Source organism: Camarhynchus parvulus, unplaced genomic scaffold (assembly GCF_901933205.1).
Source record: "Camarhynchus parvulus unplaced genomic scaffold, STF_HiC, whole genome shotgun sequence".
NCBI lineage: Eukaryota > Metazoa > Chordata > Aves > Passeriformes > Thraupidae > Camarhynchus > Camarhynchus parvulus.
In genome coordinates, this window is record NW_022147759.1 from 21,090 (window position 1) to 35,292 (window position 14,203).

At 56.2% G+C, this 14,203-nt stretch overlaps 1 protein-coding gene across 1 annotated transcript; it reads left to right on the forward strand.

Moving 5' to 3' along the window:
* Nucleotides 1-5,821: 5,821 nt before the first annotated feature.
* LOC115915903 (ras-related and estrogen-regulated growth inhibitor-like) lies at nt 5,822-12,474 on the forward strand. The gene is made up of 4 exons (XM_030969611.1): nt 5,822-6,105; nt 9,747-9,803; nt 10,465-10,538; nt 11,198-12,474. The coding sequence occupies exons 1-4, from the start codon at nt 5,850-5,852 to the stop codon at nt 11,684-11,686; spliced, it is 876 nt and encodes a 291-aa protein (XP_030825471.1). The 5' UTR covers nt 5,822-5,849; the 3' UTR covers nt 11,687-12,474.
* Nucleotides 12,475-14,203: the final 1,729 nt, after the last annotated feature.

The following is a 14,203-nucleotide window of genomic DNA, read 5'->3' on the forward strand; positions in this document are numbered from 1 at the left end:
CTGAAGTTTCCTGGAGTTTCTTGTACTGTGGGGTTCCTAATAGCCACCATGGGCAGGGATAACGGGCCATGCTCACCCTGTGACTTCCCTAGGGGAGTACCTTGAATAAAACCACATTTGGGTGTCCTTTGCACTCCCACCATGGCTCCCCCTGGGACAAAGGTTACCAGAGCCATGTGCTGAGGGAAATGGGAGTTTTACTCCATCTGGAGCTGGTCTGGCTGTCCGATCTCACAATTCTTTTGGGAGATCACTTCAGGCACCGCTGTGGTGGCTGTGGCTGCTGGAAAAGGATCCAGGTGTGCCAGGGCTGAGCTGGTTCTTCAGCCACTGGAGACAGCTGGATCTGCAGGGCTGGCCTCAGCCCTCCCCATTTCAGATCCTCTGGCACAAGCAGCCCTTGGGAATGCTGCTCTTTCCCTGCTGCTCAGGTTAAACACACACAGTTTTTAGCAGCTGATGGGGCATGGAGGCAGGAACAGCCTGGATCGTCGCATCCTTGTTCCCCACCTCTTCCAAATGGAAAGGGTGGGGAGGCCCCTCCAAAAAACAATCTCCCACTTCTCCCACAGGTGATTGCAGTTCCATGCTGGGACCAGCAGATCCCAGCAGCAGGCAGAGTGTGCCGTGGGCTGGCACAGAGACCACAGCCTCCGGATGCAGGCTGGTCCCGGTCCACAGCGGAAGCAGCATTGCCAGCCCAAGGAATTGGACTGGAAACCGTCAGTCCCTCTGTGTTCGAGTGCTGGGGCTAAGAAACAGCATGTCTTGGCTTTCAGGGGATGTAGCAGGAATGTTCTGTCCTTCCCAAATAGGAAGAAACACTTGGAAATAACACGGGATTCTGGGCTCAACAATACGGAGGGCAGAGGCTGCCGTGGAGTCAAAGGAAAAGCAAAGGGCTTAAGTTCTGTGAGTCTGATCCCCCAAAAAGCTCTTGGGAATGTAGTTCTGATCAAAGTGAGGTACTACACAAAATTAGGGTGGTTTCTCACAGCATTTTGGGGGGATAAAAAATCAGGAAGGGAAAATCCAACTAGTATCAGGAAGTTTTTGGTGTAAAAAAGTTTGTAATGCAAAATAGGCAGGTTTTGTTGGAATGATTTATTCAGACTGAGGTAAAAAGGGATTATTTTAGTGCTTTCTTCAGGAGAATTTGAATCAAAAGCTTTTTGTCCGTTCCAAGTAGAATCAGGAATGCCCTGCTCTCAGGAATGAAGTCACAGCTCTCCACAGGGCTTCATGTGTCAGGCGGGGGTGATCCTTGTCACCCTTCCTGGTGCTAAATAGCACTGAAACAGTTTAAGAGCAGGAATTTCTCAACAAAATACCTTGATAATCTCAAGGACTTTTTCTTTTTTTTATTCCTTAAGCACTGATTCGCGGTGGAAATTTCTCTGCCAGGACCAAACAGATCCGGGTGGAATTTGAGATGCTTTGCCCGGAGCCGAAGATCCACGTGGGTCAGACAAGAAGCAGGCCTGGGCTCCGGCCACCCCTGTGGCGTCTGTCCCCCCGGCAGGCAGGGAGGGAGGCTGGAGAGCCGAGCAGAGGGCATGTGCTGGGAGCCGGGAGTGAATTCCAGCGCTGATCCCTGCCCGCTGGCCACAAAGCCGCTGCCTGTGCTGCTCCCGCTGTGCTTTCCAAGAATGCCGGCAGGGCTCGGCGGCAGCAGGACAGCCGGCTCCGCAGCCCTGACATTTCCCAGCATAAGGAAGCCTTGTTTTCTCGCCAGCTGCGAGGTTTGCTCGGGAATGGCTGGCGGGAAGGATTCGGGAGGTGCCCTTGCTGCTCTCCACGGCATCCCTCGTTTGGGGCAGGAACACGAAGTGCATCCTTGGTCCTGCTCCTCCCTGGATCCCAGGTGTGTGTCCCCCGAGACCCCTCCTTGCCCTCCCCTCCCCGGGAGAGGCTGAATCCCTGGTTTCTGTGTGCCATGCACTGAGCCCAGCCCTCCAAATCTGCTCTTTCAAGAGTGGCCTATAGCACCGGAATTCCTTCGGTCCTCCAGGTTTTTCCCTCCCCCTTAGCTCCAGCTGCTTTTAGGAGCCACTTCAGAGCAAGGTTTCCATCATTTCAAAGGCTGGTGCTGTTCCAAACCCCTCCAGTGCTCTGGATGTTGCAGCTTTGAGGGGCTCAGACTTGTGCTTCACATAAAATCCTTCTTGTGGTTGAAGGTAAGACAGCCCCATCCTGGTCATCCCACAGGATCACTTTTTGCAGTGTTCCTGGAGGTTTAAGTTATTTCCACGATGGGATTTGTTTTCCTTCCCTCAGCACAGTGCTCTGTGTCCTAAAATCAGCTTCCCCAGCAAAGCCATTCCCGCAGCGGGAAGCTTCCCGCCGTGAGGAGCTGTTTGTGGAGTGTGATGGAGCCTGACAGACGGGGTCTGTGGCTGTGTCCTCCTTCCCAACAGCCAGCTCCTGCGGGAAAACAAAGTGCAGGACACTCTCTTTGGAAGCCACAGGGCAGCACAGGGATTTAGCAGCTCCATCAGGACGTTTGGATCGCGCGCTCTGCCAGCCATGGGCTGCCGGTGTTTATCCAGTGGCAAAGCTCTGGGGACATGTTGTTCAGGCCCTGGGGCAGGAGGGAAGTGCTGTTAATTTGCCCCTTCCCTGTGTTTTTTATCCCTCACAGCTTTGGGAAGGAGCCTTTGAGCTCTGACGTGGAGCCAGATTTGTTTTCTCAGCGTGATCCAGCCGCGTGTTGGAATCCGCTCCAGCGGCAGACAGGAACGGGACATCAGGACACTCTGTTGGTTGCATTTCTCTTGCACTAGAGGTTTTATTATCTCCTGTGACCTAAAAAACAGCCTTTTATTAAAAAAAGAAAGGGAACATGTTCCCAGTGGGTCCGTGTTGATGCAAATCCCACACGGAGGAGAGCAGTGGCTGGCATGCCTGGACATGGGGCCTTCCATCTGTTTTCCCTCTCCCTATTTATAGCAAATGGAGAAGCAGCTGGGATCTGTGTCCTTGTGCCTTGTGAATGCACAGGTTTCACAGCAGGATTGATGTCAGAAGGAACAGAGTGAATCAAGGAAGGTGAGGGGCTGAAGGCTGGGAGGACTCTTGGGTGTGCTGGGTTTGCTGCAGCAACCCAAAATATGTTTATGGACAGGGCAGTGTGACTTTGGTTAAATCCTTGGAGGGCATTCCCTGATGGAGCTGCACATGGCAATGTCTGTGCAGTAATGAACAAGTGGCAATTTAATGTGCTGGGTGAGCTGGAAAAGGGTTTGAATCCTTCAGATGGAGGCTTGGGAGAGGAGCTAAGCCTTGGGGAGCCAAAGTTTGAGATACCTCAATCATTTTTGAACTGGAGTTGGCTCCTGCATGGATCTGTTGGCATTCTGTGCCTTTGGATCATCTCATGGAGAGAAGAGGGACCGGTGTTACTTTATCTTCCTTTCCTAAGTAAGAAAACACCATTGCCCAGCTTCAAAAGCCTCAAAGTTCAGTTTCTGGGCAGCTCTCAAAACAGCTGACGATCCAGTAGGGAAGTGGTTTGGACCATGGAACGGGATCCCCCTGACCTGAGGCTACGGCCTGAGGGGATTTGGCTCTTTGCTCTAGGCCAGCTTTTCACTTCAGCTGATTTTCTGTTTGCAGGGCTGTGATTCATGGGAGCCTCTGGCTTGGTTCCCAGAGCAGACTCCTTGTGTCTTGAAGGACTGGCAAGCATGGAGGAGCCTGACCACAAATATTTCAGCAGGACTCAATATCTCCTGCACCTTTCCTACCCGGCTGTGCTGCCAAGCCCCAGAGGTGGGTCATGCAGCAATCATCGGTGACAAAATCCTGTTCCCACTGCCAAACATTCCCTGGCAAACATGGGACGTGGTGCTGAGTGCTCCTGTGGGAACATGCATGTGGTTTCCACCATGCCAGGGAAAGCTGTGCCTGAGGAGCAGGAGTTTCTCCCAGCTGTGCTGTCAGGGACACCAGCTCCCCAGCCCCAGGACTCACACTGATCCTTTTCCTAAATAATCCAGGGATAGATTTCTTTGGAGCAGCTGGTCTTGGATTGGAAGGTCATAGTGGTCATGGAGGTGGTGGGAAGGGAGCTGATTTTCCCAAGGTGACATTGGAAGTGTGTGGCATGAGTGCAGCTGTATTTCCATTTTAATTCCACCCTTCTTGTCCCTTCGTTCCCTCATCCCCAAGAATCCATGTGCTGTTAAGACCCTTGGAATTAGGGTAAGTGTGACTGCCCAGCTCCCAGGGCTGTGCTGCACCCAAGGCGAGCACAGCAGGAACCTGGAGCAGCAGGAATTGTTACTCTGCATTTCCCCCAGCCAGTTCCTGCCTTCCAAAGTGCAAGGGTCGATTTTCCATGAAATTTGCCCATTTGTTGTCACACAGCTCGCAGGAAAAGGGGTTTTCTCTGTGGCTTCTCCCTCGTTTGCCTGGAATCAGGCAATGCATTAAAACTGGTCTTAGAGAGGATCAGGCAAGAAGAGGACTTGATTGCAGACATCTCATTTCCGTAGGAAATGGGGCTAAAAATAGGGAAGGAATGCAAAGGAGATTTCTTTTTCTTGACGCCCCCCCCACCCCCATTCCCCAGCTGGGAATTAGCTTTTGTCCCAAAATCTGTTTATTGCCTTGCTGTTGTTTTCTGGGCCCCAGATGTAGCCATGAGCCTGATTTTTGCCTTTGGAGAAGCCGGAGCAGGGCTGTTTCCAGGGGCTGATGCACAAGGAAGACACACGTGATGGCAAGATGGCTTTCTGGGAGAGGTCTGCTGGCTCTCCAGGCTCTCCACAACAGTCCCTGTGTTATCCAGGGGCCTCCCTCCAGCCCTGATCCCGCTGGCAGCAGCTGTGACCCCGATAACCCTGTGGCTGGTTGAGTGCTGATGTCCCTGTGGGCACCAGGACGTTCCCTCTGGACACCTGATAGGGGCTATAAATACCAGGTGGGTTCATGTTCCCTCAAGCACCGAGTGGGCTGTGCCAAGTCACCCCAGATGGTCAGGCTGAGAGATCCCTGTGCCAGAGAAGTGACTGCAGCCCTTGGAAAAGGGGCTGAGTCCCTGATGTGGGCGTTTGAGGGCTCCACACCCTTGGCCAGGTCCCTTCTCCCAGCTTCTTTTTTTGCAGCACTGGTGTCACCTGGGATCTGCATCCCATGGGTCAGAAGCGTTCTGGGATCTGATGGAGAGAGTCAAGATGCTGCTCAAGGTGTTGCCAGGCTTGTCCCTTCTTCCCAGGATTCCCAAGGCACATCCATGCCAGCTCCAGGTACTGCTCTGAGCTGTTACACATTCCCTGCACAGCTGGGTACCCCCTCACGCTGCTGCTTAACAGCCTGGTGCTGCTGCTGCCCCCAAACACACAAAGTTCAGTTCCAGGTGTGGAGTCGTTGCTCTTGGATATCCATGGGGATTTAGTGGATGGTTTGTGCTGAGCCAGGATTCACTCCTCGCCCTGCCTGTGGGACAGGGGGGAAGGCCGGGGCTAAGTCAGCTCCTCTTATCTGTACTGTCTTGTCTGGTGCACAAACATGGGGACAATTATGATTTCAGGCAGTGGTTTGGGGCAGGCAGCACTCTGGCTGTGTTGCGCTGGCTGGGGACGTGTTGCACCACTTCCCTCTTTCCTCACTCTTACAGACCCAGGGAATGCCAGGAAGGTTTGGGATGGAAGGGACCTCACAGCCCATCCAGTGCCACCCCCTGCCATGCGCAGGGACACCTTCCATAGCCCAGGTGGCTCCGAGCCCCGTCCAGCCGTGCCTTTGCCGCTTTGCGGGGAGCACTTTTCCCTGTCCGGGAAGAGCTGCCCTGCGCTGCTGCCTGCGGGGAAACTGAGGCACAACTCTCGAAACGCCTCCGGGACGGGATGACGACCGCCTCTGCTGGCCGGGGAGGAGGAGGAGGAGGGCATCAGCGGGCCCGCCCGGGGCTGAGCCCAGCCCGGCCCCCGGGGCGGAGCTGCCGGAGCAGCGCCCGGCGGAGCGGGGAGCGGCGGATCCCGGGGCAGCCCCGGCCCGGCTCCGGGATGAGCTTCCCGCGGCCCCTGCGCCGCTCCGTGAGCCTCAGCCCGGCCCGCACCCTGCGCCTCGTCGTGCTGGGACAGAGCGCCGTGGGCAAGACAGGTAGGACGGGGCTCCCCGGAATCCCCCCGGTGTCCCTCGGTATCCCCCGCATCCCTCTGGCATCCCCCTGGCATCCCCCAGCACCTCTCTGGCATCTTCCTGCATCCCTCTGCTATGCCCTGGCACTCCTCTGGCATCCCCCCGGTATTCTCCCTCCCGCTCAGTGGGACCAACCTTCCCATGTCCCTTTGGAAGCCGGGACAAGGGACATTCTCCCGGTGCCCCGCCAGCCCGTGGGGTTTAGGGGCACTGAGTTTCCTTCCCCTGGAGTTTCCCACATGGACACTTTGCACCGGGACTCGTTTCCCTTGTCCGAAGGGTCCCCGGGCTGCGTGGGGACCCGGGGTGGACATCACTGATCGGGAGAACTTTCCTAAAAGCCGGGGTTGGGTTTTCCCGGGTGTGAGGAGCTGGCTGCTCATTCCCAGCGCCCGCAGCAGCTGTGCGGAGCCTCCTCCGCAGCACCGGGCTGTTTTCCCTCAGGAAAACTCCCTTTCCCTGTGCCGTGTTCAGCGCTCTCTGCTTGTGCCTGCTGCGGTGGGGGTTTGGGATACTGTGCTGGGAGCACCTCAGCTCCCTCCTTCACCCCCTTCCTTCCTGGAGATCATCCATTCCTTCTTCCCACTCCTCCATCCCGAGCTGTGAGCACTCACAGGGGGCAAAGGTGTCCCCGGCAGCGCTTGGAGTGTCAGGACTGGGGTCGGAGGCAGGGAAAGATGTGGATCTACATTGCAGTGATCTATGCAAAGCCTGGTAGGACACAGCTATGCCGCCGTGCCCCTGGGGACAGGGAATGTCCTGCCCCTCTGGAAAAGGGAAGGCACCACAGCAGCGGCACCTGTGCTGGGCTGTCGGAGCCGCTGGAATTGTGTTTCCATAGACAGCAACAGGCATTAAGGAAAAATCCTCATTCCCTGACTAAACTGAAGGCAGCAGCTCCCAGCTGTCCCTGAGCAAGGCTGGAGCATGGGATGGGACTCAGCTCCAGGTACCCAGAGCCATGGGGGGTGTCCCTGGATGTGTTTAGCCCTGATGGAGCAGATGGTTTTATGGGGTGTACAAAGCCCTTGTCTCACCCCCACCCCAAACACGTGTGTCTCCCTGCTGCTGGCCATCCCACCCGGCACACAGCAGGTTCCTGGCAGCTTTGGGCCCCTCCTGTGGGCAGGTGTGGGGGTTTTGTGCCTCTTCCTTGGGGTGGGATCATGCTGAGGTCTTTACAAGTTCCTCCAGTTCGGGTTGGCTGTCAGCGTGTGTGCCTTGCAGCAGCGAGGTCTGTGACAGGGGGACAGTGACACAGGCCATGGAGTCGGGGCACAAGGGGGGGTAATTGATCCGTGGCTCGTGCAGAGGGAGCTGGAGCGTGCCAGGAACAGGGAGCAGCCCCTGGGAATGGCAGGCACGCAGCCCCCTGAGCGTGTCCCTCCCCATCTGTGTCCCCTGGGCGCTGTTCCACACGTCCTCCCCTGCCAGGGGACATCGTGTCACCTTCCCCGGGGGCTGTGGCCCAGCTGCTGGGTCCTGCTGCCCGCCAGCCCCTGCGCTGGGGATGAGGACACCTGTCCTGCTGTCCCTGCCCAGCTGGCAGGTGACATCCCAGGTGATGGATTGAGTGTGGGAGAGGCGAGGAAGGAGCCAGGAGCAGCGGCATCATTGCCTCAGCTCCTGTGGGGAGGACAGGGGAGGCAGCTGTGTCCCCAAGGTGGGGGTGACATCTCTCCTGGCCAGGGTGTGGAGCAGGGGAGGCTGAAGGTGGATTTCATCCCCGAGCTGCCAAGCTCCCATCCTGGCAGGGCCCCACTCATCGCCAGGATGAGCTGCTGCAGCCATGGGATACAGAGCGAGGTTGGGAGAGTTGAGTGGTGGGAACAACCAAAGGGCAAATCCCATGTGGGCAGCTGCAAAAGGGAAAGGTAACCCTTGATTCTCAGCAGGAGTTTGGGTTTTTTTGGAGCAGTTTGGACATCTTCAGGATCTGGAGACCCAAGGTCCCAGACCCTCCGAGCAGGGCTGGGTTTGGGTGCAGCCGTGTGGTTTAAGGATCAGGGCTGTGTGAATCAGCAGCAGGGGCTGGAAATCCAGCCCAGCTGGGGCTTGTGCACTCCTCTGCTGCTGCTTCCCAGTGTAAACTCTGCCATAATCCAGAGCAGAGCTCTGCCTGCAGCACGTGGAGTGAAGATGGATCGGTGCTGGGGCCGTTCCACAGCAGCACAAACAGGGCAGCACGTGGGCACGTGCCTGGTGCTATCCTGAGGTGCCAGCCAGACTCCGTGGCAGGTAAATCACCTCTTGAGCCCCCACCCCACATTTAAGGCACAATTAACACTTTCATCTCCAAGGAAAGCCCTTCCCGAGGTGACTGATGTTCAGGGTGGGGAGAAAAAGCTCCTTATAAGGCTGGGTGGCCGTGGCCGCTCCGCCTGCGGCTGCTTCCCCCACTGGCAGCTCCCCTCGTGTTCCTGCGCTCCAGCCAATTTTTAATCAATCTAATTGGCTCCTCTTCTCATCCCACACCATGTGCTCCAGCTTTGGGTGGCTGCCTGACATATGACACACAATCAGGTGCTTTCTAGAGACCGAGCCTGCCTCGTCTCGCTCCCCCCCAGATAACTCCATTGCATCTTTGAAGGTGCTGTAGGTGCCTCCTGCAGGATGCCTGGTTATCTCCTCAGAGCAGGTTGGCTAAATTACCTGCTTTTTTTCTTCAAATCCCTTCCCTGCTGTGCAGGTTTCAAACCCAGAGACAGAATGGGGGGGTGAGAGGATGGTGATGCCCCCAAAGAGGAGCCAAGCAGGTGTGAGAGGCAGGAGAAGTTCCTGCATCCCTCTTTTCCTTTCTGTGGTTATTTAAGCCTGGCCCATGTGGGGTGCCACATTCCTGGGATAAACACACAGATCCTGGTTGGCTTGGTGTGGGTCTGTGAGGGCAGGACACCAGCAACACCTGCTGGTGGGCAGGTGGGACAAACTGACCCTGGGCTGCAGGGGAAAGGGAGCTCCAAGTGTTGCTCCAGTGTTGCTCCTGCTTGGTGTTGGCTTTTCATTCCCCCTTTTGTTTCTGGAGGGGTTTTCACCATATCCTGGTTCTGGTGAGGTTTATCCTCCTGTCACACTCCTGGTCTGTTTTTCCTTCCTCCTCTCCCTCCTGGCTCTGTTCTCCTGCCTAGCTCTTTCGGGGTTTTTCCCCCACCCTGGTTTTTCCCCCTGTTCCACTAATTTCACTTTCCACTCCTGTTGCCTTTCCAAGCCAGCTCTCAGCCTCTCCACCACCTTTCACTCCCATCTCCATTATCATCATTAACACCTCAAAGGGCTCAAGCACCACTTCTCTCTCCACTCCTGCACTCTCTTCACCCTCCCAACCATGGCTTTGTCCAGAGATTCCCTCTCCAGGCATCAGCACTGCATTTCCAAAGCAGCTTCCTGGAAAAAATGTTAGGGCCAAAGGCGCCAGGGAGGGTTTTGCCAGCAATTTGGGCTTTGCCTTGCCGGCCTCTGGTGCAGGGAGATGTGTAATCAGATGAGGGGGTTTAATTGCTTGAGCTGTGGCTGCTCCTGCTGCTCCTTGCCCTTGCAAGAAGGAAAAATTAGTCCAGAGGACTGACAACTCCAACGGGGTTTGTTGTGGTTTTTTTTTCCAGCGCTGACCGTACGATTCATCACCAGGAGATTCATTGGAGACTATGACCCAACCCTAGGTAGGAAAACTCCTTTTTCTTGGGGCTGTCACCCTGGCAGAGCCAACTCTGCCCCCAGATTCACCATATTCCCTCTTCTTCCTCCTCAACCAGACAGGCGGCCCGTGGACATCCTGACACCTCCCTGGGTCCTGCATACCTTTTTCCCTTTCTGGTCTTATTTAGGCAAAATCTATTGGGATGAGCCTTTGGATTGCACAGGGAAGTGCTGCAGGCTCAGTCATGGGGTTGTGGAATCATGTAGCATCATAGGATCACAGAATCATTTAGGTTGGCCAAGACCTCTGAGAGTCCAACCATCAAACCAACAGTTCCTCCTCAGTTCCTCAAATTCCTTCCCAATCTGCTGGGAGGTGGGTTTTAAAGAACAGGAGGCATCTAAGCCCCTGGAGCCTGTCCTCTCCTGAATTCTAGGATTTTGGGTTTTGGTTTCTTTTTGCATTTGGGTTGTTTTTTCAGTACTGAAGCCATGTCCCTGCTGGAATGTCCCAGAAATATCCCCTCCTTCCTCTCTCCTGTGGAGCCCCTCTCCCTCCCTTGTTGCTCCCACACTTTGGTCACTGCTGCCCTCTCAGCCACCCACCCAGGTGACCAAAGCCACCTGGGCTGTGGCTGCTCCCTGGGGGTTCTCTCACACACCTTCCCTGTGTGTCCTGCCCAGAAATGATCTACAGGCACGTGGCTGTCATCGATGGGGAGATGGTGCACTTCGAGATCCTCGACACAGCCGGACAGGTGAGCTCAGCTGGGAAAACAACACGGAGCAGAGCGGCCTGCCAGGGAAGGCAGCCCCTGCTCTTCCACTGGCCTAATTCCTGCTGTCTGGAACATCATGGTGGTCATCTCAGGAAAAGGGTGTTTTGGTGAATTTATGTCTAACCTCGTTACAGTGTAATATATTCCTCCATTCCCATTCCCTTCAGGTAAATATTCCCTCATTCCCATGCGGGGCGTAGCTGTGCTTCCTGTGCCAGTGGAGCATCCTGGCACCTCAAGGGAGCACTGATTCCCCCAGTATCCATGCCAGGACAGGGCTGATGGCTGTCCCCACCTGCCACAGTGCCTAAGCCACCCCATCCCTGCCCTGGGCTGCCGGTGCTGCTGTCCCTTTTCCCTCCTACAGCTCCAGAGGTGTTTCCTGGTGCTGCTTTTGTCTGTCCAAGGGGTTCCCCTTCAAGGAAGGGGATTCCCTATACTCCATTTCTCTTCATACACCCACATTCTCCTGTGGGGAGGGGGGATGAGCCCCATCAAAGATCTGGGCCGGGGAAACAATTTGGGGCTGCTCCTTCTCAGCCTCCATGGGGACGGCGCCCTCGGGAGGTTCGCCGGGGTTGCATCCAGCAGCGCCGGCATTCCGGCGGTGCCGACGGAGCCTGTGTATGCCCCGGCAGGAGGAGGACTCCCTGCAGATCGAGGAGAAGATCAAGTGGGGCGATGGCTTTGCCGTGGTGTACTCGGTGACCGACCGCTGCAGCTTCGACGAGGTGATGCGGCTCTGCTTCCTCATCAACCACCTGCACGCCAGCCCCAAGCGCGGCGGCGGCACCGCCGAGCAGCCCCCCGTGGTCATCGTGGGCAACAAGAAGGACCTGCAGTTCGACAGGATGGTGTCCACCGAGGACGGGGAGAACCTCTCCAAAGCCCTCAAGATTCCCTTCTACGAGATCTCCACGCGGGACAGCTACGAGGAGCCGGTGGCGGTGTTCAGCAGCCTCTACCAGGAGCTGCTCAGGCAGGGCCACTTCTCCCCAGGCTCCTTCAAGAGGAGGACAGTGTCCAAGCTCATGGAGAAGATTCCCAAAATGCAGGCCAGCTCCAGCCTGAACTCCGCAGGCAGGAGCCTCAGCTTTAACTCCTTCAGGGACTACATTCCCGAGTGAGCGCCCGGCTCAGCCCGGGATGGGGGCGGCTGCTGGGGCTGTGCCGGCTCTCTGGAGGGGAAGGGCAGGACTGCAGAGGGTGGCACTGGGCTACAAAAGCCTCTGGGTTCTTCTTACAGGGGACTTTGTGCCAGCACGGAAGGTTTTCTCCATCCATCTGATCCCTTTGTTCCCTCCTCCCCCTCTGGCATGGCTGAGGTGACTCGGCAGTGTTGGGACAGGCCTTGGAGGGAGGCTCAGCTGTGTTTTGGTGGGGCTCAAACCCAGCACAGGCACGTTTGGGGGGGCTTTCCCCCTCCCCTGAGCTGGCTGGGTGTATCTGCACCCCAAATCCAGCACCCACCATGCTGGGTGACCCCAAGGGCTGTGCTGGCTGTCAGGCTGGCAGCAGCCATTTTCTGGGGATGGAGCCTGCTTCCTCAGCGTGGCTGATGAGTAAAACCCCTGGATCCTCCAGCCCTTCCAGCCCATCCAGGCTGTGCTCAGTAGCTTGGAGCTGATTCCAGAAGCTGCTTGCCGGTCCCCCTCTGTCTGCTCCTCAGCTGCCCTGTTCCCAGAGGGAGAACCACCATGGCTTGAGGAGTTGTTGTTTTGCGCAGGGATGGGGCAGGAAAGGTGTGGGAAGGAGCCAGGCTTGTGGCTCATGTTCCTTCCCTCCCTCTGGGTGTTGGGGCTGTGTGGCTGCTCGGGGTGGCTCTGCTGGGACCCTGTGGTGTGACCCCTCTGTCCCCTCTGTTGTGACCGACCCCATTGTCTGCTGCCGTGTCCTGTGACAATAAAAACCAAGTTCCCAACAGCCTGTGGCACTCCCAGGATAGGTTATTTCAGGGAGCTTAAAGAAAGGAGTGCATGCTTGTGGGATCACCCTTAAATTAGGGCTGGGCATCCTTCTTATCCTCCCCCTGGCACCATGCGCCCTCCTGGTTCCCTCCACCCCTAAAAGGATTCCCTGCAGGATCACAGCCTGGGAAGCCACTTAGCCCACCTCCCCAGCCTGCTCCAGAACCCTCCCAGGCACCCTTTGCCCTCCTACAGCTCCCAGAGGTGTTTCCTGGTGCTGCTTGTGTCTATCCAAGGGGTTTCAAGGATTCATTTTATTCCATTTCTCTTCATACCTCCACATTCTCCTGTTGGGGGGAAAATGAGCCCCATTAAAGGGTTGGGCTAGGAAAGCAATTTGGGGCTGCTCTTTCTCAGCACCTTGATTAAAATCCCAATTTTATTGAATTTAATTTAATTTAGTGAATTAAAATTCGCTCAGGGCTCTGTGTATGGGCAGAGCCCAAATGGGGCTAAAATGCCTCAGGGGTCTGGACAAGGAGGGGATGTTTGTTTATTTGTTGTGGGCTTATGGCATTCCCAAGGGAGTTGAACACTGGGAGCTGGGTTTGGAGGTTTGTTTTCCAGCAGCTGGGGTGGCTGTTGCTGCCCTGGCTGGAGAAGAGCCACTTTGGGAAGCGCTGGGATGGGCAGAGAAGAGCTCAGGAGGGATTAAACTCCACTGGGACACTGAACACACACTTGAGCCTGATAAACGAAGGATTTGGGTGCTCTCATTCCACGTTGCTCAGTTCCCAAATATCCCCAAGGCTGGTCCAAGGGGGGATGGATTTAGCTGCTGGCTGGAGCCGGGCACGGCGGAATCCCACAATATTCAGCAGGAATTACTCCAAGTGATGGATGAGACAGGAGCAGCTGATGAGCAGGAAGCCAGGCCAGCCCTGGAACAGCATCCCCAGAGCTCCTGGCAGTGGAGGGGATCGCTGTCCTGGAGTAACCCCGGCCCTTTTTTACATCCCAAGGAATCCAGAAGGCTCCGTGTGGTCTCTGCCACGGCCCCTCACCAGAGCTCCTGGCTCTGCCTGCTATAATTAGCACCAAACCTCGTTAGGAGAGGCAGGGGCAGCTCTTCAGGACTGGTAATTGCTAATTACTGGAAGCCTCTAATGGCTCTCCAGAGGCAGCTTCCTCTCCCTTATAAAGGAAGGTCTTGAGGATGCAGCATTCATTGGGGTGGGGAGAGGTTTTTGTGGGGGGGATTCTGGGGGGCAAAAATCCTAAATTCCTCTGGTGAGAAGTCTGCAGGGCTGGGCAGGGGAGAAGGAGGAAGGAGGAAGAGCAAAAACAAGAAGAAAAAGAAGAAGATGAGGAAGAAGAGGAAGGTCTAATCCTTACTTGGAGCAGAGCCTGGAGTTTCAGAGCCCTGGGCAGGTGAGTCCAAGCCAGGTCCCTGGAAAGGAGGTGCCCAGAGCCTCCTTGGAGCCTCTTGGAGACACCCATGGCTCTGTGGGGATGTGGGACCTGTAATCTCCTCCCTGCCCAGCAGGGCAGTGCCCCTAAAACACTTGAGGGGGGTTTGGGAATGAAGCTGGGAGTGAGAGCTGGGCTTTGGTTGGCCTTGGAGCCCCTGGTACCCCATGCTGATCACCTGGGTGGATGTTCCTGGGTATGGCTGGGAAGTGCCACCTCTCTGGGGACAGGTGAGTGTCCTGAGGGTTGTCCTGCACCTTTCCAGCC